Source organism: Neovison vison, chromosome 2 (assembly GCF_020171115.1).
Source record: "Neovison vison isolate M4711 chromosome 2, ASM_NN_V1, whole genome shotgun sequence".
Taxonomy (NCBI): Eukaryota; Metazoa; Chordata; class Mammalia; order Carnivora; family Mustelidae; genus Neogale; species Neogale vison.
The window spans coordinates 4,150,799-4,177,565 of record NC_058092.1 but is presented as its reverse complement, the minus strand read 5'-3'; the positions used below and the strand labels follow the sequence as shown (position 1 = coordinate 4,177,565).

General features: G+C 51.0%; 1 protein-coding gene across 1 annotated transcript; it reads left to right on the top strand.

Annotated features, from left to right (window-relative positions):
* Positions 1-730: 730 nt before the first annotated feature.
* NOL9 (nucleolar protein 9) lies at positions 731-23,946 on the top strand. The gene is made up of 12 exons (XM_044237039.1): positions 731-1,087; positions 1,864-2,083; positions 2,666-2,793; positions 6,193-6,328; positions 6,449-6,545; positions 7,092-7,189; positions 13,793-13,954; positions 14,147-14,444; positions 15,860-15,971; positions 18,511-18,688; positions 19,985-20,118; positions 20,756-23,946. Exons 1-12 carry the CDS (start codon positions 731-733, stop codon positions 20,903-20,905), a joined length of 2,070 nt encoding a protein of 689 aa, XP_044092974.1. The 3' UTR covers positions 20,906-23,946.
* Positions 23,947-26,767: the final 2,821 nt, after the last annotated feature.

Sequence of the window (26,767 nt, the reverse complement as noted above, 5' to 3'; positions counted from 1 at the left end):
TTAAAAGATTTCATTTATTTGACAACGAGAGAACCAGAGAGCAGAAGCAGAGGGAATGGCAGAGGGAGAAGCGGGCTCTGCATGGAACAGAGCCATATGCGGGGGTCGATTCCAGGCCCCTGGGATCGTGACCTGAGCTTAAGGCAGACGCTGAACCATGGGAGCCACCCAGGAGCCCTGAGAGCTGTGGATCTTAGAACTTTTTACCGGGACCTCGGTTTACTAAATGAGACATAGCTTTGAGTTGAGCTCCTCCCAGCCTGTTTTCTGACACTGAAATTTTGAGTAAATCGTGGTGGGTTTGCCTTGTTATCCACTGGGGCTCCGTTCAGCCCAAAGACAACTGCATGCAAACACAGTATGCAAATAGACCGGTTTTGCTTAAACCGCCAATCCTGGTTCTTTTTCTGCAAGAAAAAAAATTCCAAGTGGATTTCCGGAATGGTGGCCCAGGACTCAAAGCGGGGTATCTGGCCGGGGTGGAGCTTTTGCATAATGTAAATGGAGCCCGCGGAGGGACGGCCCGGAGGGGTGTGGCCAAGGCTGAGGCCCCGGAATCCCCAGGCCCGCGGGAGCCTCGGAGGGGCCCGCGGAGGCCCAGGTGCGCTGCCGGGACCCCCGGTAGAGGGCGCCCGCGGCTCCAGGATGCTTCTTTCTGCCTCTCGACGGGCCGCGGGGCGGAGCGACTGGGTCTCGCGAGACTCTCGCGCGGCAGGCGCCGGAGGCCAGCATGGCGGACTCGCAGTTGATCGTGAAGCGGGGTCCTTTCCGCTCCACGTGGCTGCGTGCCCGCAAGACTCGGACACAGCTCGTTCTCAGCCGCCGGCCCCGCCGCCGGCTCGGGACCCTGCGCTGGTGCGGCCGGAGGCGCCTGCGGCGGCGGCTGCTGCAGGCCCAGGCAGCCGGCGCGGACTGGCGGGAGAGCGGCTGCCTGGTGTCGCGCGCGGCGACCCGGAGGCCCAAGAGCGCGGCCCCCAGCCGGGCTCCGGCCGCAGCCCCCGCTCCGAGCGGCCCCGCGAGCCTCCCCATACCGCCGGTGCGGCCGGCCGGCCCGGGCCGCGCACTGGTGCTGCTGCCGCTCGAGCAGGTGGGTCGCGCCGGAGGGGCTGGCAGGAGACCCGGCCCGCTCTGCAGGTTCTGCGGCGCAGGTCGAGCGCATTCCTCCCGGTGGTGGTGCTGAGCCGGGGGGCCAGGACCGACCCTGCTGTGGGATTCTGCGTTTTCAGAGCTGAAGGGGGTAGTGGTAAATAATACTAGTAGGTCCCATGTACTGGGTGCTTAGAAAATGCCAGGCTCTGGGTCGTACGTGTTTCGGGCTTGCGAACCCTTTTACGACTCCCGGCTCCTGTGGAGTCGTTAGCTTATTTCCGGAAGTTCACAGGCGAAGACGCTGAGACTCGCGGAGGTAGCTCGGTAAGAGGTGCGCCGCCTGCGTGCGGGTCCTGCGCTCCTCACTTGGACGCTGCTCTCCGAGGTCTTCCTCCAGTGCGGGAGGAAAGTGGCTGGCAGTGGGCCTTGGTAGAGGTAGTCAGGGTGCTGGGATGGAGCCCCGCATCGGGCTCTCCGCTCAGCGGGGAGCCTGCTTCCCCCCTCTCCCTGCCTGCCTCTCTGCCTGCTTGTGATCTCTGTCTGTCAAATGAATGAATAAAATCTTAAAGAAAGAAAACATACTATTAAAAAAAAAGGGGAGGTGCCTGGCTGGCTCAGTGGGTGGAGCATGTTACTTTTGATCTCAAGTTGTCACTTCCAGTCCCATTTGGGGTAGAGTCTAGTTTAAAAAAAAAATTTTTTTTTAGAAAATTTCAGGCTCCAGCAACAGAATTTGTAACGTCACCGTTTCCTTTCTTTGTGCTTCTTCGCTAGGGTTTTACTTTTAGCGGGATCTGTCGTGTGACTTGCCTCTATGGCCAGGTGCAGGTGTTTGGCTTTACCATCAGCCAAGGCCAGCCTGCCCAAGAGGTCTTCTCTGCCTACACACACTCGCGCTTGACTATCAATGCCGTTCATTATTCCATGCCTGAGAAAAGCAAGAAGGAGATGAAAAGGGAAGCCCGAGCTTTGCTCAGATCTCATCTTAATCGGGGTAAGGAAAAAAACTGGATAATTTCCTGAGGGTATCTTAGAATAAGGCTGCTGTTTTTAGATCCTTCCTATTGCAAGGTATCGCACACTCTTATGTCTCTGTTTAAAGTGAAACTTGAGTGAAACTGGTTTTCACCATTTTACAGATGAGAAAAATGGCCCCAGGCCACACAACTAGCTACCGCGTAGCAAAATCAAACCTGGATTGACTTCTCCATCCAGGTGTGTTCCTTGTATGCAGTGTGGTTTCCTGAAGAAAGCTTTCGAACATAATTCCTGCTCTTAAAAAGTTGACAGTTCAGGGTGCCTGGGTGGCTCAGTGGGTTAAACCGCTGCCTTCTGCTCAGGTCATGATCTCAGGGTCCTGAGATCGAGGCCCGCATCGGGCTCTCTGCTCAGCAGGGAGCCTGCTCCCCCCCTCCCCCGCCTGCCTCTCTGTCAACTTGTGATCTGTCAAATAAATAAATAAAATATTAAAAAAAAAAAAAAAGTTGACAGTTCAGCCGAGGAGAAGGTGGTCCTAAAACAGTGTAGAATTTAATGGAGTTACTATTTCTAAGGTAGTTTATTTTTCTCTTTACAGATGACAGATGTTGGTTGATGAAGAATTTTTCTCCTCTGTGTTCCATCGTGATGCTAGAACAACTGAAAACCTCCACTGTGAACTTCTTAGTCAGCCATCCAGGTTTATCTTACGTTTTCGTACAAGAGGTAGGACCAGTTTTCATTCAGTTTTGCTAATTATTTTCATAGAAAAAAGTCATGTCAGCTGACTATGGGATGCCTCCTTGGAAGATCAGTGTTGTAGGTTGTACACAGTGTCATATGTGAGTTCAGTAAAATAGCGTAGAACGGCGTATCATGAAAAACATTGTCTCCCCTTCCGTGTTAGTTTTATTCCCCCGTGGAATCCATCTTTTCATAATGTAGGTGTTTAAATGTTTTTTGGAATTTTTACGTTATTTATTTATGTTTTTCCCAAGGTGTTTTTTGTTTGGAACTTTAAGTACAATCTACCCCTCAGTGTGGGGCTTGAACTCATGACCCAAAGATCAAGGGGTGCATGCTCTACTGACTGCAGCACGGTGCCCTGCCTATCAGAAATTTTAAAGTGGTTATCATTTTTTTTTTTAAAAGATTTTATTCACTTGACAGAGACACAGTGAGAGAGGGAACACAAGCAATGGGAGAGGGAGAAGCAGGCTTCCCGATGAGCAGGGAACCCGATGTGGGGCTTGATCCCAGGACCCTGGGATCATGACCTGAGCCTAACAAACTGAGCCACCCAGGCGCCCCTAAAAATGGTTATCTTTTTTTTTTTTTAATGATTTTTTAATAGATTTTTTATTTATTTATTTGATAAACAGAGAGAGATCACACGTAGGCAGAGAGGCAGGCAGAGAAAGAGGGGGAAGCAGGCTCCCTGCTGAGCAGAGAGTCCAACGTGGGGCTCAATCCCAGGACCCTGAGATCATGACCTGAGCTGAAAGCAGAGGCTTAAACCACTGAGCCACCCAGGCACCCCAAAAAATGGTTATCTTTTTATTTTGATTTATTAACTTGAGATAGTGTAAATTTCCTCTATGAATGTACTTCAGTGTATTTAATAATTTCTCCCATCTCTATTTTCACCTCCCAAGTTTTTGCTGACCATGTCACTAATTTCTTTTTTTTAATTTTTAAAAATATTTATATTTTTTATTATATAAAAAATATATTTTTTTAAATATAAAATATAAGGGTACAGGGGTACAGACCAGGGGTACAGGTCTGTGAGTCATTAGTTCACAATTCACAGTGCTCAGCATAGCGGCATACCCTCCCCCATTGACCATCACCCAGCCAATCCCCGCCCCCCATTCCAGCATCTCTGTTTGTTTCCTGAGATTAAGAGTCTCTTATGGTTTATCTCCTCTGGTTTCATCCCATTTCATTTTTTCCTCTCCTCCCCCATCATCTTCTGCCTTGTTTCTCAAATTCCACATAATCAGCGAGATCATATGATAATTGTGTTACTCTGATTGACTTATTTCATGTTACTAATTTCTTAGTCAAGTTCTGTGGCTTTAATTGTCTCCCATGGGCCATACCTTGACCCTAATCTGCGGGATTATGAGGCTGACTGGATGTGAGATGGGGAAAAACCAAGGAATACATGCTTTTGGGTGCAGGGGGTTACTGAAATGGGGGCATGTGGGAGGGGCAGATTGAGATCTTCACCTTGACATGCCTGTTAGACATTCCACTGGCGTTGTCCCGTGGGCAGTTGCACATGTGAGCCTGGAGTTAGGAGCTTTCCGCAGAGTGGCCCAAAGGCCGAGAGATAGGATAATGACACCAAGGAAGATGATACAGAGAGACAAGGGAGTTCAAAGTCACAGCCCTTTGGCACTCCCAAGAAGAGGTCTAGGTGAGGGAGCAGAGAGACTGAGAAGAGGGGTCGCTGATGTTGGAGGAAAACCAGGCAACTGTGATCAGGAAGTCTTCGGAGGAACTGGAAGTGAATGGTTGTGCACGTGCCGCTGGTGGTAGTTGGGGCTGGAGGACAGAGCTGGGAGGTAGGAGCCTCTTTCAGTCAAGCGCAGGGGCAGTAGGCTGCTGAGGGGGTGGCCTCACCACATCAGGGTCAAGAGTCTAGGGAGGGAGGAACTCTCGGGTTTAATAGTAAGGGATTTTGCTTCTGTAGACTTTAGCTGTAAAGGGAAGGGAAGAAATGACACAGTAGTTGGAGAAGTGTGGCCAGAGTTTTGGTTTTTTTGCTAAAATGGATGTAAAACCGGGCACGTTTGAACACAACAGGTGGGAATGATCAGAGCGGGAAGGGTGCTGAGGACGCAGCGGAGGGAGGTGACGGCAGAAGTGAGGCCACCGAGGGAGGGCCTCTGGCTCTGGTGTCTGGGAGGGGCCGGCCTGGAGAGCTCTGGCAGTTCACCGGGAGTAGCTGGTGCAGGCACAAGTTCTCTTTTGATTGTCTCGTCCGCTCCGGGAAACGGGTCAGGGCCATCACTGAGTGGGAGCAGAGCTCGTGGGCAGGTGTCGGGTTGGAAGTGCGCGGAGAAGGTACGCAGCGAGCGTGGGGGGGTGAGTAGACGCTTGCGATGGTGTCCGTTTCACGTAGCGCAGACGCAGTAGCCGCCGGCGAGGGCCGTGGGGGAGGAAATGGGAACCCCGTGTCACCAGGCCTTGGCCTCTTGCAAGTGAAGCTTCCAAACACTTACTACTCTGTTTTCATTCATTTTTGGCTTATTTTTTTTCTGGGACTTCACCACTGTTTATATTCCTAATGCTCCTGCTTGGGTAACTCCCTCCCCCCCATGTTTAATACATTGTAGAATTATTTTTTTATACAAGGCAGTGACCTTTATATGATGTCATTTTACAAGATGCCCTTATTTTATCCTCTGTGATTGATAGTTGAGCACAGTATAGAGTTTTTCCCTCGAAACCTTAAAGGCTTTGCTCCTCTGTTTCCTAGAATCCAGAGCTGCTGATAGGAACTGATTCTTGTTCCTTTTATGTCTTTACCCTACGGTTGGTGAATTGCATGAGGATAGGGTCGTGAGTGGGTCCCTTCCTTGATCTCTTCACCATGGAGGCCCTGTTCCCTCCGAGCCCCGCCGGCTGCAGCGGGGGCCTGCTCCTCCGTTTCGTGGGTTGGTCGGTGGCTTCCTGGTGCTTCTGCTGGAGCGCTCGTGGGCGTAGTGGGCCTGTCTTCAGCCTTCTTCCAGCCCGGTCTGCATGTGTTCCTTGTCTTTTTACCTTATGTCTTGGAGACGGCCTTGATTTTGTTCTAAAGCACCAGCCTGTTCAACGTGTATAGTCTCTGTTGGATTGTCCTGTGGCAGCCGCTTTTTAAACTGGGACACCTTTTCCTTCCCTCCGGGGTCTCCTGCAGAGGTGATGGCAGCTTGGACGTGCGTGTGAGCCAGGAGGACAGGCACGGAAACGGCTGGAGGAGTAGCTGACTCCCTGAAGGGGTGGCTGTGGGGGGCAAGAGGCGGCCGCAGTTCTGCCTTTCCTATCGACTTTTTGAGGCTTACTAATTAGAACTGGAGGAAGAAACGTGCACTTGTGTTCATGTTTTCTTAAAACTCAAATTGTTAATTTCAGAGTCCAACCTTCCAGATTAACTCTGAACATTTAGCCCTGAGGTCTGTTGGCATTAGAAGAGAGAAGAAAAAAAACGGCCTTCGTTTCACAGAGAGTGCCCTGTCGGCCATGGAGGAGTTGGTCACTGTGTCCTGTGGTGAGTGACCTGGTGATGAAGGGAGCATTCATCCCACAGGGCCTCAGAGAATCATGAGTTCCCTGTCGAGCCCTAAAGAAGGTGGCTAATTTGAGGCGTCCATGTTTGTTTTGCCTCCAGAAGAAGTAGACGGCTGCCCTGTCATTCTCGTTTGTGGCTCTCAAGACGTTGGAAAGTCAACATTTAATAGATACCTCATTAACCAGTTGTTAAACAGGTAAGAGTGTTTTTATTTTTGTTAAGATTTTTATTAGATTTGGGTCATGAAATAGGATTTTTGATTTAAGGAACTAGATGGGAATCCCTCCTGACTTCACGGCGGGGACTGTCTCCCAAGTCTGTGCGAAGGCGCTCAGCGGGGGGACGGCACTCCTGTAGGACCGTGTTTTGGACTGAGGCACGTCGGCCTCTCGGGGTGAATTGATTGTGTCACTTACCAGTGTCTTTGTGAGAAGAGTCACCTGCTCTCAGAATCTGTCTTTGTCCATACCCAGAGGTTCAGAGTAGGGAGCCGTTCTGTTGTGTTTTGAAAATCGGGTTTTAGGAAAGACGAAGTTGTATCCATGTAGTGAACGGGTACTGTGACCATGCCTGCATCCCATTTTCTTGTTATATTTATTTTTATGTTGATTGCCATCTTTGGAGCTTTCTGCCTAATAGGCTGCATGGGGTGGGGTGGGCCTGCGTACTGCATAAGATCCGATTTATTCTTGTGACACGGGAAAGCTAGTTGAGGTTTTCTTTATTTCTTTCAAATTTTCAGTATTTCCTGCGTTGACTATTTGGAATGTGACCTGGGGCAGACAGAATTCACACCTCCAGGTTGCATTTCTTTACTCAATATTACGGAGCCAGTTCTAGGTATGTATTACACATTTCTTTCATGTTTTGGTTTTATAAAACTCAAGTATTTTGGGGCGCCTGGGTGGCTTAGTGGGTTAAAAGCCTCTGCCTTCAGCTCAGGTCATTATCCCAGGGTCCGGGGATCGAGGGCTTTCTGCTCAGCAGGGAGCCTGCTTACCCCCCTCTCTCTGCCTGCCTCTCTGCCTACTTGTGATCTCTCTCTGTCAAATAAATAAATAAAATCTTTAGAAAAAAAAATTCAAGTATAATCTTGAAAAAACAAAAAATTTAAGGGACGTCTGGCTGGCTCAGTTGGTAGAGCATGCAGCTGTCGGTCTCGGGGGTGTGAGTTCAAGCCTCACATTGGGCATGGATACTACTTTAAAAAAATTAAAAACAGGAGCGCCTGGGTGGCTCAGTTGGTTAAGAATCTGCCTTCAGCTCAGGTCATGATCTCGGGGTTCTGAGATCGAATCCCGCATCAGGCTCTCTGCTCGTCAGGGAGCCTGCTTCTTCCTCTCTCTCTCTCTGCTTGCCTCTCTGCCTACTTGTGATCTCTGTCAAATAAATTTTAAAAAAAATTTTAAAAAATAAGAATCTGCCTTCAGCTCAGGTTGTGATCCCAGGGTCCTGGGGTTAGGCCATGTATTGGGCTCCTTGCTCGGCGGCGAGCCTGTTCCTCCCTCTTTCTCTGCCTCCCCTCCTTGTGCTCACATGCACTCTCTCTCCAATAAATACAAAATCTTGGAAAAAAAATTAGCAAATAAAAACTAGAAAGGGACTTAGAAAAGTGAACATTTCCCTTACCAAACTCATGGTCTTCCCATAACTCTTCTAGCCTCTAAAAAAAAAATACTATGATACTTTTCTAGGGTTCTGTTTGGGTACATGGAGCTGATAGCCATTGAGTTTTGTATAAACCAGAAACATGTCTTCCTGTGGTGCGCCCGTTGTATGTAAACCCATATGATACTGTAAACCAAGAAATTACATTAACACGATACTATTCGCTTTATTCAAAATTCATGAGTTACCCTACTAATAATGTTCTTTTCTGGTTCAGATTCCAAACCAAAGTCCCATGTTGCTTTTTTTTTAAAATGGTAAAATATGCACAACATGATATTTACTGTTTGACCTGTTGCCCTGCGTACAGCTCAGTGACGTGAGGTGCACTCCGTGTCACATTCACAGTGTCACGTTCACAGTGTCACATTCACAGTGTCACACACCCTTCACCCCGTCTGTATCTAAAACTTCTCCCTCATCCTGAGCTGAAGCGCTGTCCCCGTTAAAGAACACTTGCCCCTCCTGCTCACCTCTCTTCTACTCTGTCCCTGTGAATTTGCGCACTCCACGCACCTCATGGAAGTGAAAACAGACTATTTGGCCTTGTGTCTGTTTTTTTTTTTTAACTAAGCATTTTTTTTCTTTTTGCTTATTCTTTTATGTTTTTATCTTAGTCCAGTTAGTTAACACAGTGTCATGTTAGTTTCAGGGGTACAGTACGGTGACTCAGCACTCCATGTGTCCCCCACAATGCCCTCCTCCAACCCCATCCCCTAGTTGCCCTCATCCCCAGCACCCTCCAAGCATCGGGGTTTGAAGATAGTCCATATCGTAGCAGATAATAAAAATTTATTTCCTTGTGGGCGAGTATCATTCCATTGTGTACACGGATCCCGTTTTGTTGACGTGCTCAGCTGTCGATGGCCAGTGGGACTGTTGTCACTTGGTGGCTACAGGGAATCGTGGTGCCGTGAACATGCGCTTACAGTTACCTGTGCAGGTCCCTGCTTATAGTTCTTTCAGCGAGACGCCAGGAGGGGAATTGCTGGGTCATGTGGTAACGCCGTGTCTGATCTTTTGAGAAACCACCAGCTTGTTATTCGCAGCGGCTGCATTTTGCAACCGTGGGTGCGCGGGGCTCTCGCTTCTCCACGTCTCGTCATCTGGGTGACAGCCATCCCGTCAGGTGTAACCCACTGTGGCTTTGATTTGCATTTCCCTGATGGCTGATGATGCGCTTCTGTTCCGTGCTTGTTCCTGTGCTTTTGTAGATCTTCGGAGAAATGTCTGAAGTCTTTCGCCCATTTCTGAATTGCCTTGTTACTGAGTGTAGGCATCCTTTGTGTGTGTTCTAGGTGTTGATCTGTTATCAGATAAACTGTGCAAATGATTTTTCCCATCCTCTAGGTCTTAATTTCTTTTTTTGTTTGTTTTTGTTTCCCTTATTTCTGTTTTCTTTTTTTTTTTAAAGATTTTATTTATTTACTTGACAGAGAGAGATTACAAGTAGACAGAGAGGCAGGCAGAGAAAGAGAGAGGGAAGCAGGCTCCCTGCTGAGCAGAGAGCCGGATGCGGGACTCGATCCCAGGACCCTGAGATCATGACCTGAGCCGAAGGCAGCGGCTTAACCCACTGAGCCACCCAGGCGCCCCTTATTTCTGTTTTCTTGATGGTGTCCTTCAATACACAGAAGTTCTTAATTTTTAGGAAACCCAATTTTTTTTTTCTTTTGTTGACGTTCTCTTGATGTCATATCCGCAGTGTTGCTAAGTCCAATATCATTAAGATTTTCCTGATGTTCTTGGAGTTTGGTAAGTTTTAGCTCTTATATTTAGTAAGTCTTTGGTCTATTCTGAATTAATTTTTGTATATGATATAGGGAAAGCATCCAATGTCATTTTTTTGCATGTGGATATCCAGTTTTCCAGTTATCATTTGTTGGAGACTGTCCTTTCCCCCATGGCATGGTCTTGGCACCCTTGTGGGAAAGCATTTGATCTTGCATATGAGGGCCTGTTTCTGGGCCCTCTGTTTTATTCCACTGGCCTAGATATCTGTCTTTATTAGCAGCCAGTTCCCTGCTAATGGAGGCACGTGAGTCCCCCTAGCTTCACTCTTTTTCAAGACTGTTTTGGCCATTTGGTCCCCTTGCAATCTCGTATGAATCTGAAGATCACTTTTTCCATTTCTGTGAAAAAGGCTGTTGGATTTTGGTTAGGGATTGCGTTGACTGAATCTTTAGCCCTCTTTGGGTGACACCAGTTTCTTAGGTCTTTTTTTTTTTTTTTTTTTTTTAAAGAATTTTATTTATTTGACAGAGATCACAAGTAGGCAGAGAGGCAGGCAGAGAGAGAGGAGGAAGCAGGCTCCCCGCTGAGCAGAGAGCCCGATGCGGGGCTCGATCCCAGGACCTTGGGATCATGACCTGAGCTGAAGGCAGAGGCTTTAACCCACTGAGCCACCCAGGCGCCCCATTTAGGTCTTTTTAAAATATTTTTCAGCAATCTTTTTTTAAAGATTGTGTTTATTCATGAGAGACAGAGAAGGAGGCAGAGGGAGAGGGAGAAGCAGGCTCCCCACTGAGCAGGGAGCCTGATGTGGGCCCCAAACAGGACTCTGGGATCATGACCTGAGCTGAAGGTAGACACTTCACCGACTGAGCCCCCAGGCATTTTCTTTCAGCAAATACTTCGTGGTTTTCAGTGTGTTAGTCTTTCATTTGGTTAGATTCGTTCCTAAGGGCTGGATTCTTTTAGCTACTACCGCAACGGAATGGCTTTCCTGATTTCTCTTTCAGATTGTTCACTGTTGGTGTATAGAAACACGCATGGTTTTTGTGTTTTGACTGTGTACCCCGCAACTTTGCTGAATCCCTGTGTTAGCTCTCATAGGTTTTTTGTGGATATTTTTGGGTTTTCTGGATAGATCATCATCACCTGTGACTAGAAATAGTTTCACTCTTCCTTTCCAGTCCGGATGCCTTTGATTTCTTTCTTGTCTCCTGGGGCTCTCTGGCTGGGACCTCCAGGACAGTGCTGCGTAGAAGAAAACGTCTCTTTCTTGTTCCTCACCTTAGAGGGAATGTTCTCCCCAGACGGATGCTGTCAGGTGCGGGTGCTTGTTGTCCTGTCATCAGGCTAAAGAAGCCGCCTTACGTGTCTCATATGCAGAGTGTTTGTATCGTGAAAGCGCCGGACTGGTCAGGTGCTTTTTCTGGTCTGTCAAGATACGTGTGGGTTTTTTGTTTGTTGACTTTCAAAAAAGGCAGATGATAGATCAGGTTGCTGGATGTGTTGTGGACCTAACCGACTTTTTGACAAAAGTAGGGCATTCATACTGTTTTTATAGTTGTTGTTTTTTTTAAGATTTTATTTATTTATTTGACAGAGATCACAAGCAGGCAGAGAGGCAGGCAGAGAGAGAGGGAAGCAGGCTCCCACTGAGCAAGGAGCCCGGTGTGGGGCTCAATCCCAGGACCCCGAGATCATGACCTGAGCCGAAGGCAGAGGCTTTAACCCACTGAGCCACCCAGGCACCCCTGTTCTTACATTTTTATTGAAATTGCTTGTTTGGACTTTGCTTTCCTGCTGGTTTCATTTTTCCTTCTTTTCTTTCGCGTCTTTCCAAGTCTCTTTACTTTTCTTCTCCTTTCTTACCCCTTTACTGTTTCAGCAGGTGTTTCCCCAGACAAGGACACTCTGCTACGTAGTCATGACGCAGCCACCAAGTCAGGGTAGCGATTCGGCTGTGGTGCGGTCCCTCTTCTGCCCTCCAGCCATCTGCGGGCCCCGTGTGTGTTTGCAGATCTTTGGCTTCTCCTGTCTGGAGCATCCCCTCCAGCTTTTCTTACCTTTATGACCTTGATGGCTTGTCAAGGAGGAGTGCCTTTGTCGAGCGTCCCTGTGGTTTGAGTGAGTTGTGGTGCTGGGTTCCCAGTGCATCTTATCAACAGGCCGTCGTCAGTTGCCCTGTCACCAGAGCTGAGCTCTGATCATTTGTTCAAGTAAGCATTTGCCAGCGTGTTCCACTCTGTAACTAGGTGGGTCGTTTCCTCTGGGGTGTCGCTGCTTGTGGATCTCCTCGGTGCACAGAGCTAGGAAATGCATGCATGCTTAGCCCCGCACATGCGCATACGTGTGTGGGGGGGGGCACATGCATACGTATGTGTACGTACACTATGTCTGTGTCTCTCTGTACGTACATTCCCAGTGTATGAAGAGCTGTGAGTTTACTGTGGTTGTTCTGATCCCAGCCTGACGGTCTGGGCTTCTGGTTAGCCTCCCCCTTCCGTGTCTGTAAGTCTCCTCTGTGACGAGAAGCGCTGTGGCTGTGCTTGTTGCCCGTCTATTTCCGTATTTACTCAGTCCTTTTGTATTTGCTCAGTCCCTCTGCTGGGCAGGCCCCTTTCTCAGCTGTAGGCTGCCCCAAATCCCCAGCCGCACCCTTGAGAGCTCCGCCAGCCCTGTCCTAGGTGGCCTTGCACCAGCCACAGTGACCAAGGCCCTCCCCCTGTCCACTGTTGCAGTGTGGTCCTGGTTATCACCTGCTGAGTGAGTTCCCGGCCCAGCCCGAGAGGGGAGTTAGCTCAGGCCTGACAGGGCCGGGATTAGAAGCATCTGCTCTGGAGCCTGCCCACCGGAGTTCAAGTCCAGCCTAGAGCTCTTCGGGTGTGACCTTGGTCAGGTTAATCTGTGTCCTCGTCTAAAAATGGAGATAGTAATACTGCCTAGCTCATAGGGATTTTATGAACATTGGCGACCACGTGTGAAGTGCATGGAACGTGGTAAGTGCTAGGTTCCCACAAGTTACTGCCCTTGTTCTTATTTGTCCTTTCTAAATGTCCCCGCTGCAGGGCTGGGTGGTGTTTTGTTTGAGGGTGTATGCTAAGTATCTAGAACAAAGCTCAGGGTGTTACAGGTGCTCAGTAAGTGTTTGTTGAGTGGATGGTTGTATTAGGACAGAATGTGGATTAACTGTATATAAAAAGGAGCGTGTCTTTGTGTGAAGTTGGAAGCTTAGTTTTTTGGTTTTTTGGTGGTTTTTTTTTTGGATTTTATTTATTTATTTAAGAGAGAGCATGAGCAGGGAAGTGAGGGAGAGGGAGAACCCAGTGGAGGCCTCAATCCCAGGACCCTGAGATAGTGACCTGAGCAGAAGGCGGACACTCAGCTGACTGAGCCTCCCAGGCGCCGGGAAAGCTTAGATTTCTTCTAATTCATTTATTTAAGTTTTTATTTATTTGACAGAGAGAGACACAGCAAGAGAGGGAACACTGCAGGGGGAGTGGGAGAGGGAGAAGCAGGCTCCCCGCTGAGCAGAGGGATGCAGGGCTCCATCCCAGGACCCTGGGACCCTGACCTGAGCTGAAGGCAGACACCCAATGACTGAGCCACCCAGGCGTCCCAAAGCTTAGATTTCGCACCAGGCATTGGTGGTTCAGTGGTAGAATTCTCGCCTGCCAAAGCTTAGATTTCGGAAAATGGGATCGAGCTGCTGCTAGCAGTAGGATGTCCGGTAGGAGGGTCTTTGATTTCCTAAGGATCTTGGTCACTCCTGATGGCGAAGCAAAACCCTCACATTCATTCATTTATTCATTCATTTATAAACGATTTTATTTATTTATTAGAGAGAGAGAGTAGGAGCACAAGCAGGGAGGAGGGGCAGAGGGAGAAGCAGGCTCCCCACTGAGCAGGAAGCCTGGTACGGGGCTCGGTCCCAGGACCCTGGGATCATGAAGGCAGACACTTCACCAACTGAACCACCCAAGCGCCCCCCCACCTCACCTTTTTTTAAATAGTGACAGATTCAAACTCTAACCTTCATCTCCCTAGGACCACCTTTCACCCACCAGAGGACACCACAGAAAATGGTGTATTATGGGAAGCCGTCTTGTAAAAACAACTATGAGAATTACATTGAGATAATAAAGTATGTGTTCAGTTCCTACAAGAGGGAGTCACCTCTCATCGTCAACACAATGGGCTGGGTGTCAGGTAAGCCCACGGGGGCACATGTGGCCTGAGAGGAGGGGCAGCGCCTGGGGCTCTGGCTTCAGGCAGTAATGCGGGGGCCCAGTTTTAGGAGACTCTTCCTCCTGGTCCTGTCTTTGTCTCGGAACAGCTGTGCCGTCTTCTCCTGGCAGCGCGTCACTGCTGGACTAGCTGCTTGTGTCCTCTTCCTCACAGACAAAGGGCTTCTGCTCCTCATCGATCTCATCCGGCTGCTGTCTCCCAGCCACGTCGTGCAGTTCAGCTCTGGCCGGAGCAAGTACATGCCGAACCTGACCCCCGACTACGTGGACGACATGGACGGCCTGTACACCAAGAGCAAGTCCAGAGTCCGCAACAGAGGCTTCCAGCTGGCGGAGTTCGCGGAGAGTTCGGAGTTTGCCGACGAAGAAAAGGAGAGTCCAGTTGTGTTCACTGGACACAAACTGATGTGTGTCCAGTCGGACTTTGCATTTAGGAAAACTCCGAGAAACAGGTAATTAAACCGTCATGGCTGGAGAATGTAGTTGTTCTCTGCAGTGGAACGAGGCCTGCTGCCCTCGGTTCCTTAGAAGGAATGAATCCTCCAGGAGTTTTTGAATCTGTCGCCAGCCCTGTGTTCATGAAGGAGAATCCGTTCTTTTCTGAGCTGTTACTGTCCCAACGGAAACACAGGCAGCCTCCAATTTGAGGGGGTGTGACTTTTCAATTTTCCCACTTTATGTTGGTGTTAAAGCAGTACACATTTGGTAGAAACTGTACTTTGGATTTTGGTCTTTTCCTGGGCAAGCACGATGCTGTACGGCGCTCTGCCCTGAGGCTGGGTGGTTGCAGTGGTCCCCGGCTCCGGGTCAGCCCGGAGGGTGAGCCACGGGGACAGACGCCATTCTGCACCCGCACAACATAGGCTCTGTGTTCGGTGATTCTGCCCAGCAGAGGCTAATGTGAGTGTCCTGGACTCATTTAAAATAGGTGAGGCTGGGTGCCTGCATGGCTAAGTCATGAAGCCTCTGTCTTTGGCTCAGGTCACGATCCCAGGGTCCTGGGATCGAGCCCTGCATTGGGCTCCCTGCTTGGCGGGATGCCTGCTTCTTCTCCCTCTGCCACTCCCCTTGCTTGTATTCCTTCTCTTGCTGTGTCTCTCTGTGTCAAAGAAATAAAATATTTAAAAAATAAATAAAGTAGGTGAGGCTGAGTTGTGATCTTCGGTAGGCGAGGTATCTTAAAGGCCTTTTTTTTTTTTTTAAGATTTTATTTATGTATTTGACAGTGACCACAGGTAGGCAGAGGCGGGCAGAGAGAGGGGAGAGGGAAGCAGGCTCCCCGATGAGCAGAGAGCCCGTTGCGGGTCTTGTGGGGCTTGATCCCAGGGCCCTGAGTTTGTGACCTGAGCTGAAGGCAGATATTTAACCCACGGAGCCACCCAGGTGGCCCTATAAAGGCTTTTGTTTTTTAAAGATTTTATTTATTTATTTGACAGAGATCACAAGTAGGCAGAGAGGCAGGCAGAGAGGCAAGCAGGCTCCCTGCTGAGCAGAGAGCCCGATGTGGGGCTTGATCCCAGGACCCTGAGACCATGACCTGAGCCGAAGGCAGAGAATTAACCCACTGAGCCACCCAGGCGCCCCTAAAGGCATCTTTGATATCCCGTATTTTCCCCTCTTTGGGGTTTCTGAGGGTGGAACCGCCTTGTAAACTGAGGAAGACCCGTACCCAGAGGGGCCCTGCAGCTCTGGTTTCCAGGAGCGTTTGAAGGAGAGTCTTCACACGTCATGTTCTCCAGTGGGGCTGTGGAGAGGGTCTGCAGGCGTTACGGTGGGACCATGTGGTCTCTCAGTGTGTAACCCGTGTAATGACTGACGGACTCTGTCCTGAGGTTAAAGCTCTGCTTCACCCCGGTTTACTTCGCAGAGAGTCCCACAACAAAGTTCTTCGGGATTTGGCGGTCCTCGGTTACCTTGGCCAGCTGCAGCCTCCCGTGCCAAAACCGCTGTGTCCCTTACATGGCCTGACGCCCTATCAGGTAACCCGAACTTGGACAAGGAGTTCTCTGTGGATGCACCGAGCCCTTGCGGGGCTGCCGGTGCGCGTTCTCTAGCCGCGGGGTGATGTTTCGCTCTGCCCCCCCCCCCCCGCCGTGGTGTGGGTTTTGTGACGACCTCAATTTACAGACGGGGGTGCAGTGACCTCGCTCGAGAGTCTGTGCTCTCAGCGGCTGCCCTGTGTTGGGCACGACTGTGCTTCTCTGCTGCTCTAGAGCATGTGGCTGACCCCAGAGGTGGCGCCGGGCAGTCTAGCTCCAGTGCTCCCGCTGTGGAGCTGGCTGAGTCCGTGTCTTAGCCAGAGCTCGGAGGCCGTGCCAGAGCTCCTAGGACGGCTCTGTGGCTTCAGTCCGTGTTCGCAGTGATTCCCAGCATCTGAACAACTCTCTCTCTCTCTCTCTTTTTTAGTTTCTTTTATTTTATTGTTATTTTTTAAAAATGTAGTCTACATACCCAATGTGGAAATCCAGTGCTGTGTTCAGACTCAGGGCCCTGAGATCATGACCTGAGCTGAGATAAAGACTCAGACACTTAACCAACTGCACCCCTCAGGAGCCCCCCAGAAACCAGTCTTTATTTTTTTTTTTTAATTTATATATTTTGACAGAGATCACAAGTAGGCAGAGAGGCAGGCAGGGGAGGGGGGGAAGCAGGCTCCCCGCTGAGCAGAGAGCCCGATGTAGGGCTTGATCCCAGGACCCCGAGATCATGACCCAAGCTGAAGGCAGAGGCCTAACCCACTGAGCCACCCAGGAACCCCCCAGAGACCAGTCTTGAAAGCATTTCATTTTATTGTGAAAAGTGGATTCTAGGGTTAAGTGGATTCTAGTCGGTTAAGTATCTGCCTTTGCCTTAGGTGAGGATCCCATGATCCTGGGATCATGAGTCGAGCCCCGCATTGGGCTGCCAGCTCAGCTGGGAGCCTACTTCTTCTGCTCCCTCTCCCTCTGCCACGCCCCCTGCTTGTGCTCTCTCACTTTCAAGTAAATAAATAAAGTCTTTTTAAAAAAGAAAGAAAGAAACGACCATGATATTGGAATTCCAGATGTCAAAAGATGAGGACAGCACTAGGCAGCATTTCCTAAATGCTTACTATTCTGCGTGCTCTGTCTAAGCCTGTGGTAACTTCTTTGCTCACGATGGCTTTGTTATTTCCCCATTTTACAGATGTAAGAACTGAGGTCAGGGAACCTGAGTCAGCTTGCCTGAGGTGGCTAGTAAAAGTGGGGTCTGGGACTGGAGCCCAGGCAGCCAGACTTTAGAGCCCAGAGTGTTCACCCTCCGCTGTCCATACTGAGCGCTCCCTGTGTGCTGGCCTTCTGCTGAGCATTGACAGGGCGGTTGGATTCCTGGCTGCCCGCGGAGGGAGGAGCTCTTTCATTCCTGATTACAGCCTCGGAGACACTGGCCTGAGGTCACCCTCTGGGGGCACTCCTGAGGCAGGAGCAGTGGGGCTGGCCCATGAGGACTTGTCTCCCAGGCCTGGTGGTGAGATCGTCTCCCCTGGAGACACTCAGGCAGTTAGTGGAATGGGCTTTTGGTCAGTGGGGTCGTTTACTCCAAGATGCTCTACAGCGGACCTTGAAGCTTACACACCAGTAACTATATCTGCCTGTTACTATTTCAAATTTGGTTTTGGAATCTAAGCAGTATAACCAAATACTTCTGTACTTTAGAAATTGGGAATTACCCAGAGAGCTACATGTTAAAGGTCGTTACAGTTGACCGTTAAACAGCACCGGTTTGAATTGCACGGGCCCACGTTCATGTGGGGATTTTTTGATAAATGCAGTCAGTCCATGTTGTAAATGTCTTCTTCCTTGTGATTTTCTTAATGACATTTTCTTTTCCCCAGCCCACTTTATTGTGAGAGTACAGTATGTGATACAACACACAAAGTGTGTGTTTATGTCATCGGGAAGGCTTCCGATCACCAGGAGGTTAAGTTTAACCTTAACCATCCTAGTGGTTAAGTTTTTTGGGGGGATGGTCAGAAGTTATTTGTCAATGTTGACTGCGTGGGGTGGGGAGTCCATGCCCCTAGTCTCTGTGCTGTTCAGGCCTCCACTTGTGCTCCTGGAGTTCGATCCATTTTTCTTATTTCCGTATGTTACATAGTGAAATGATGGAGGCTTTTTCTCACTGAACGGAGGTTTGCTTTCTGACATTAGGGGACCTCTCAGCAAGTGGGGTTTTCATGGTCCCCCTTGACTTCAGTGCATTTAGGGTATCCTCAGATTTGTGTCTTAATGTGTCTCCTTAGATAAGAAAGTTCCAGGCATCAGTTTGGATTTCTAGCGAGTGTTGGCTGGCCAGGAACTTCGTATGAATTTCCTAGGTTCTGTATATTAAAGTAGGGGAACACTGACCAGGGTTCGTTAGCATTTCTTTTCTGTTTAGATGCTTTTTGGTGGGCAGTTTGGCCAGTGTGACTTTAGATAGCTGCCTAGTCAACTTGTAAAAACCAGAAGTAGCTTTTCCAGTGGAATTAATAGAGGGAGGTGCGGATTTATTTTCCAGGTCCCTTTCAATGCGGTTGCGCTCCGGATTATTCACGCTGATGTCGCTCCCACACATATACTATACGCTGTGAATGCCAGCTGGGTTGGTCTTTGCAAGATACTGGATGATGTCAGAGGATACGCACATGGACCCATCCTACTCGCCCAGACTCCAATCTGTGATTGTTTGGGGTTTGGTGAGTCAAAGTAAAATATGTCTATATACCTTACTGAATCGATCCCCTTCTCCAACTGTATGTGGCTGGTCTTGACCTTGGAGCTGTCTCTTGGCTGGAGTGGTCAGAGTGTCTCTGGCTTCTAGACAGGGGGTCTGGGGGCTGGCGGGTAGGAAGGAAGCAGCATTTTCTCTGCTGCTCCTGCTAGCTCTAAATCTGGGATTTCTAAGGGCCTGGTCATGGCCTTCTTGTCACTTGACATGTTTTCCCTAGGCCATCTGTCCACCTGCTAGGGCCCTAGATCCATCTTTAGGCTGACTTTCCACAGGATCGGCACAGTTGTGTGTCCGAGCTCAAGGGCCCACTCACTTCTCCGCTTGGGTATCTCACTGGCATCTGAGACTTAGGTCCAAGACTGAGGTTCTAGTTTTTTCCCCAAATCCCCTCCCACGCTGCACCGTCTCCTGTTCCCAGGCCTGTGAGGAGTCCTTGGAGGATTCACTCTGGTGTTTACGCCAGACCTCTGGGTCCACCCTGGCACCCCTTGCCTTCATTCGACACATCCAGGCCACTGGCAGGGGCGGGAGCTTGTGTGCAGAATCTGTCCGATGCCTCCGTCTCATCTCTTCTCACTCTGCCAGTCAGAGCCACCGCTGCTCTGCTGGGCTTGGCACCGTCGGGTGATCTGAGGACAGATGTGAGTATGTCACATCCTGGTGTTTCCCGTCACTCCAGCCTGGGTCTGTTGGCCTGGCACTGCTTTGGGCCCTTCCTCCTTCGCCAAGCCTGCCTCACGTGCTTGTCCCCCTGGCTCACTGAGGTCAGTAAATGTCAGGGTACGTTTCTGGAAGGGTGCTGGACCTAAGTAGCCGAAAATGAGCAAAACCCTTACATAATCGGATACACGTGTCTGAGTTAGACAACATGACTTGTGAAAAGTGTTTCCACAGAAACTGTCACCTGGTACAGACCATGAAGAAGGAATTGATGACAGGGAAAGATTGAGTCGTTTGCGTGTTCCCCACAGTGGCTTTTCTTCCTGGCCTGGGTGTGCCTTACCTTGAGACAGTCTGGGACTTCAGCAATAGGGCACTTCGGTTGCTCACAGCTGAACAAGGGGAAGGTTTCCAAGAGAACTCGACCACTCCTGGCTAAGCGTGGTCAAGTACTTCCATGCCTTGGAACTTTGTATTTTCAAAGTGAAACACAGTTAAAGTTGAAATTCTTATTTTAAAAGCCATTCTACAATTCTCAGTGGTAGGGAGGTAGAATATCTTCCAGAAAGGATTATTTGTGTGTGTGTGTTGTGTCTTCAAGGAATCTGTAGAGGGATCGACATGGAGAAGAGGCTTTACCACATCCTCACTCCTGTGCCCCCAGAGGAGCTAAGAAATGTCAATTGTCTGCTGGTCGGGGCCATTTCCATTCCACAGTGTGTATTTAAGAGCCAGGTGAGTGCCACTCCCGGGGACAGCCCTGGAGGTAGCCAGAGAGCTCATGGCAACAGGTTATCGTGTGGGAACTCACACTTTGTTGGAGAGGCTGAAAGAGGCAAATGGAGGGTCCAAGCGGCCTCAGAGGCTCAGGGCCATGAATGGCCATCGTTGGTGGCCCAGAGCCCCATGGTGGGGCCATTATCCCAGAAGTAGGTAATGGGAGAAGAGAACAGAGGTGGTCCCCCCAGGACTCCTTCCTGACGGCGGTCGTGGGTGCACCTGTGAGAAGGTCACGGGAAGGTCATGTTGGCCGAGGACATCCATGTGGTGGCCTGGGGAGGCAGTGGATATTCTCCCCTCTCGGCTGCTTGTCTTAACTTGTTTGAGAGAAATGCATGCGCGTCCCCTTCTCTCCTGCTGGTCGATGTGTCTGTGCAGTGGAATTGGACCGAACGGCGGCAGTCGCCTTTGTACCTGGGCCCGTTGGGTCGGGTGGACCCCTGCGGGAAGGGGACCCGGAGGTCTTAGGGGTGCAGGGACCTCACTCAGACTCTCCCTTTCTGCAGTGTTTTCTGGGGAAGAGATGCAACGCCGCAAAGTCTGATGCGCGGGGAGGGGCTATTTCCACGTGTTCTCTGTGTTTCTGTTTCAGCGCGGGCTGGAAGGGACGATACCTTACATCACCACCGATTACAACCGTAAACTTCCTGGAGCATCCGAGAAGATTGGAGCGAGAGAAACCAAGGAGACGCGGGAAGAGAAAGTACACCCAAAACCCAAACTCTACCGAAAAATAAACTGACGCTGCCGTCCTCAGGAAGGGAAGGTGCGTTCCCGGGAAAGCGGACCTCGTCTGCAGCCTGACGCCGGACTGACGGTGGCGGCGAACGGCGCGCTTCTGTCGCAGACGGTGTCTCCTGTGCAACTCGTGGATCCGGAATCAATTTAACTCTTTTGAAAGCTGCGTGACCTCGAGTTTTGCCCTAGTGTTCTGTATGCTGCTTCGTACTTCCTGTTTTATTTTCTAAAGAGTCAAAGCAGCAGGGAGAAGTTTGTACACCATTAAAACAGAACATAGTCGATTCCTCCCAAAGCCCTTCAAAGACCTGGTTGTTGGAATCTGAATAAAAATAGGGAAACGGGGGCCACAAAAATCTACCAAAGAAGAAGGAAGGCTGGCCAGTGGGTTCGCGAGCATAACAGGATGCGGGGGCTCTCCTGGTCCTTGCCCGGCGATGGCCGACTGGCAGGGGGTCCCGGCGGCAGGGTCTGCCTGTGGACGGTCGCCACTGGGGGGTCACGCTCATCCCCTGCTCCTCTGATGCCATCCATACCCTCGTTCATTCCCGTGGTCCAGTGTTCAAAGGTTTGGTTTCGTCTGTTCAGTGTAATCAGGGTTTCGTAGATAAAACGATTGGACTCAAGAGTCATTCATCTTTTGTTTTTCTCCTCACCTGATGACTTTATGCTGAAAAAATTGCTCTCAAACCCAGGACACCTTTCCTAGGGTCTCCTTAGAACCAGCTCGGTCCTAACTGACATCTCGTTTTACGCTGAGGACGCGCGTAGGCTGCCCCAGGCTGTTCGGAAGAAGGACCATCAGAGCAGCGCCTGGGAAGCCCCCTCTTGCCTTTGAGTCTGGACCAGACGAAACTTGCACCTGCGGACGACCTGGTGCCACTTAGCACTTTGTCTGCGGGGTGGGGGGTTGGGGGGCGGCTTCAGGAGGCTGGGCGTGATGCTGCTCTCCCGGATGGCTTTGAGGGAAATAGGGGAAACCCGTTCTTCATCTTCTCTCTGGTTGTCACAATTCTTGACCCTCCAGGGTCAGAGTGATTTCAGGAAACAACATTAGGCGGGGTCACGTTATTTGTCCATTTAAATCTGTGAGAGTCATACCAAGGTAGCGTTTCACACTTGTGGATTCAGCTTCCCACAGGCCACGTGGAAGGCTGGTTACTCGGATAAGGGTTTTAACATCGTGTTCGTGTAAACACTTGGTTATTGTCCTGATTCTTCAGGCGACCCCTCGGCGTCTCAGAGACCCATGCTCCCACATTCTCCCTGGAGCTCTGCCACCCCCCAGGGTTGGTTTCAACTCCCTAGAGACTGTTTAAGGTCTAACTTCATTGTGTCTTGTTTATATTTAAATTTACCTTGTGCCTGTTTTCTGTCTTGGTCTTGCCAAAATTTTGACAATCTGCCACCCTCCTTCCCTAGTTCCTTGTCTTCACAGTGACTCTCTAGGAGACACACAGTGTCACACTCTAGGTTCAAGCCGCAGGTCTCAGGAGCAACATAGGTGGTACCCCCGGCAACCCAGTCCAGACAGGCTTGCCTTTGGCCTGATTTCCTGCCGCCCGAGAGTTGTGCCTGGGGAGGAAGCAGGCCTTGTCGCTAGAGGGAGCCGCCAGCTGCTGGTCTGGTGGCCCGTGGGGCGAGCGTGGCCTGAAGCCTGCCCTTCCCGAGACCGGAGGGCTCAGGCATCCCGGAGGCTTGGCCACCCTGGATGTCTGTGCCTGTGATTGTCGACGTCCACAGCTGGGGCTTCTAGTCGTTTCTACCGTCCTTTGGTTCAGAATATGGTAGTAAGTTCCACCCTTGAGTTGTTTTTAAATTAACAAAAACTCAGTTGTGTGTATGTGTGTGTCTGTGTATCTGTGTGTGTGTGTGTGTGTGATTTTCAAAGCACATGCTTATTTGAAGAAAAAAATAACGTGACTTAGAACTCGAAAGCCCTGGATGCTGATTTTGTGGTTCTCTAAAGGCAGTTCCTGAGAAGGGATCCCTCATAGGAAAGATAGATGGGAAAGTAGGTGACACGATTCTTGGATTCTGGGGTTTTAGTTTGTAAACAAAGGTCAGTTCCGTGCTGAAGTGGTGGCCCTTCTAGAGCGTGGCCTGGGATGGAGAGGGCAGGAGGGCAGTCGAGCTGGCCTGCAGGTGCCTTGAGTGTCGGCGAAGTCAGTCTGGAGGAGGCCTGGGGGCGGGGCGCGGCCTGGGCTGGGACCCCTGGGACCAGTGGCTGCTTCCCTGTGGCACGGGGGGATTTGAGCCCGAGGCGGGAGCACCCACTCGTGCAGGCCCAGGTTCCTGTGCTTGTGCCGGAGGGTGTTGTGTTTTTGTTTTCATTGTCTGGTTGGGAGTTTTATCCCTCAGGTTTGGACACGGCAATACGGTGGTCCAGGCAGCAGGCTTTGGTCGTAGAGCTCTGGGTCGGAACCCCGAGGGCCCGCGGGCCAGCCGTGGGACTTCGTGGGGGATGCTCGACCTCAGCCTGCTGACATCTTCCGGATGCTGGTGGCTGTTCCTTGGGGTGCCTGCGTGTGGGTGCACGAGGACTGTCTGTACGTGGCGGGGCAGAACCCCATCTTTGGCTAAACTGTGAACTCTGAGAAGGCAGGGACCAAGATTGTGTTCCTTGGTCACATTGGGGCGACGAAGAAACTAAACGTTGACATCCACAGCGTCTCACCCTCCTGCCTGCAGGCAGGTTCCCTCCGCAGCATTTTCCAGCCCGGTGAGCCGTCGTCGGGGCGTCCCAGCGGGCCGGTTCCGGTCTTCCGTTAGCCCCGTTCCCCGTTGCTGGCGGTGCTTCAGAAACCCCCTACGTAGCTGCTTTTAAAGTTGGACAAACCGTTTGCGCGTGTAGAAAACGACTTTCAGTCACCGCCATGTAGGTAACCCGGGTCCCTGCCATGATGCTGTGTTGTCTGGTGTTTTTCTAAATGGTGTGTGTGTCTTACAAAACTGGTGTCCTACCGTATGTGTGGTTTTTTAAATCCAGCTCTTTTCACTTAACTTGTGAACTTCTGTATCATTAAATATTTTTGAGAACATGCATTTAATTGTGTATTTTGTTACAGATACAGATCATTTTATTCCAGGAAATTATTTAGAACACTTGGGAGAAATTACAGCAAAAACTTTGGGGAAAAGAAAGCAATGGCAGGGGAATCTGGGTGCCGGAGCAGAGAGGACAAGACACCTAGCAGATGCCTCTGCTCTTTTCCATTTCAGTGTACATTTTTAAAGATTTATTTATTTATTTTGAGAGGAAGAGGGAGAAAGTGTGAGCGTGAGAGGGGGAGAGGCAGAGGGAGAGAGTATCCCCAAGCAGTTACCCGCCGAACGCGGAGTGTGACCCAGGACTCGATCCCACGGCTCTAAATCACGACCCGAGCCGAAACCGAGAGCCAGACGCTCAACGGACCGAGCCGCCCCGGCACCCCTCCTTTTCGCTGTTGGGTGCAGTGGAAGTTTTTTGGGGGGCCCAGGCTGTAAGTTGAAAGAAAAGATGCTGTCTTTTCTGTGCCATCTTTGAGCGTGTGCTGGAAGAGTTCTGCTGCTGGAGAGGTTCGAATGAAAAGGGGAGCCCGCCCGGGGCCTGTGCCCGTCGCTGCCTCAGCAAGTGCAGGCTCAGCAGCCCCGGCCTCGCCCTCCCCGCGCAGGGCTGGCGGAGGCAGCAGGCGCTGACCGGACCAGCCGAGCCCGAACGGAGGCTGAAATACATCTGGGGCCGCCTGTGCCGCTAGGGGCCTCTTCAGAAAGGCTTTGCCAAGTGGAATGATTTCCAAGGCTTTGCCAGGGGAAGGGTGGGGCAGAGGGGGGTGCCGGGCAGGCTGTCCAAAAAAACCCACTTGGAGGCGGGGGGCGGCAGGTCCATCTGGGAATCCTGGGAGCTGAGTAAGCAAAGTCTTGGGAGTTGGCAAACAGCTGAGCCGTGGGGCCGACTAGGAGTCCGGCCTGGCTGGGAAGCCTGGGGTTGCCATGGTGATGGGCACTGATGCTGCCGCGCTGGTGCTCCGCGGACTGTGGCTTGGAAGGTCTGGGCTGTGAATGTCTATCGGGCAGGGAGAAGCCACCAAACTCTCTGACCTTCCCCCTTGCCAGGAGGCCAGCCACAGGGAGATGCTGCTGGCCGTCAGGAATGCAGAGACAAGGGTCTTCAGGGACTTGCCCTCCAGGGAAGGAGGAGGGTCCCCACTACGGCAGCCAGCACCATGCGAAGTCTGTTCCAGGGAGCCAATGGGTACTTGGGAATGGAAACTCCACAGGGCGGAAACCACCAGCAAGGAAACTGTGAACCGTGGCCACAAAGTCTATAGGTTAAAATAGCGCCCAGGGGGCCTGTGTTGGAGGCGAAGCAGGTTGGCCAGGCTGAGCGCTGCCTGGTTTTCTGTGCCAACAGCTCAGCAGGAGAAATTCAGCCTGGAGCTGGGTGTGGGAGAAGCCCTCTGCTGCTGGGTCTGTAGCTGGGCAGAGGCGCAGAGCTGTGGGTCTAGCATGCGGCTTGAGAGCCAGGCGAGGCGCCACCATGCCCGAGGGCGCACATGAATTCCGTCCCGACACAACATGGGCCTCCGCCTCCCCGCTGGCTCAGCCTCTGTCTAGGAGCCAGTGAGTGTTTTGTGCCTCTTTGTCCAAAAAGGAGGGTTGACAGCCCAGAGCAGGAATAGATAGGCTTTGTAGGTCTCACAAGGGCCACCAAGGGGGCGCCTGGGTGACTCAGTCGGTTGCGCATCTGCCTTCGGCTTGGGTCATGGTCCCGGGGTCCTGGGATCGAGCCCTACATTGGACTTCCTGCTCTGTGGGGGGGCCTGCTTCTCCCTCTCCCTCTGCCTGCTTATATTCTCTCTCTGTCAAATAAATGAATAAAATCTTAAAAAAAAAAAAAAAAAATGGCCACCAAGTCCCACACTTGCAGAATTAGTCTGAGCCCTGGAAGGAGCTCTCCCAGGCGGCACTTGTCCTTGTTAACTGGTAAGTTAATGAACTGAGGACATGGAAGGCAAGGTTGCCCAGCCCAGCCAGGCTCAGCCGTCTGCTCTGATTTATGGGTGCAGATAACATCCTGTCTTCTGAGAAGGCAGAAGTGGGAGGCTTTCCGTCTCCGCCATCCAAATTCTGAAAAGAAGGAAGAGCGTGATCCCACATTACAAATCGCTCTAGTGGGGGAGCTGACCAGCTGCGGCAGGAGGGCGCCGGGAGGGTCAGCGGTGACGGGCAGCTGCCCAGCTTCCTCTCCGGGAGTGGGAAGGTGGATGGGAAAGGTGCCCATTCAAACGGTCACATTTGGTGCGTTACAGTTGTGTCCCCGTTGCTAGGATTGCTAGGAAGAGGTTCCCGGCCTTGTCTTTGGAGAAAATTCTTCATATACCATCAATAGTTTCAAGTTCTCTTTTAATACATGTCACGACACGTTTTGGCCGTGGGGGGTCAGGAATGTGTGCATGGAATCTGATGGCATTCCAGCACTCCGGAGTCCGAGAGCGGGCCTGGACACTCATTGGCCACTGACCTCTGTGTGCTCAAGAACACCCATTCTGGCCTCCACGCCTGCCACATCCTGGGCCGGCCCAAGACCTGTAGGAAGCAGGCAGTCGTGGAGAATTCCTCCTAATACCCACATAGGCCCTTGACTTCGGGGTGAGCCCTTCCCGGGAAGCCGTCTGCACAGCCAACGTTTCCTTCCTGTGGCTCCTCCCAGCAGAACTTACCTATCATGGCTGGTCTCTGCTGGGAACAGCCGGAGAAGAAATGAATGTGTGCCATCCACGTGAGCGAGTCTGTCATACGAATATCCACACCCTGGGGACTGATGTCCAGTTAACTCAAGGGCCATCACTGCTTCCTCATGAAGGGGAGATGATTTCCAGGCGGA

Excerpts from the sequence above, each read along its gene's own strand:
- NOL9 (XM_044237039.1), top strand. The coding sequence starts at position 731 with ATGGCGGACTCGCAGTTGATCGTGAAGCGGGGTCCTTTCCGCTCCACG. Across the intron at positions 6,329-6,448 it reads GTTGGTCACTGTGTCCTGTG|AAGAAGTAGACGGCTGCCCT; the intron begins GTGAGTGACCTG and ends TTTTGCCTCCAG. Across the intron at positions 13,955-14,146 it reads CACAATGGGCTGGGTGTCAG|ACAAAGGGCTTCTGCTCCTC; the intron begins GTAAGCCCACGG and ends TCTTCCTCACAG.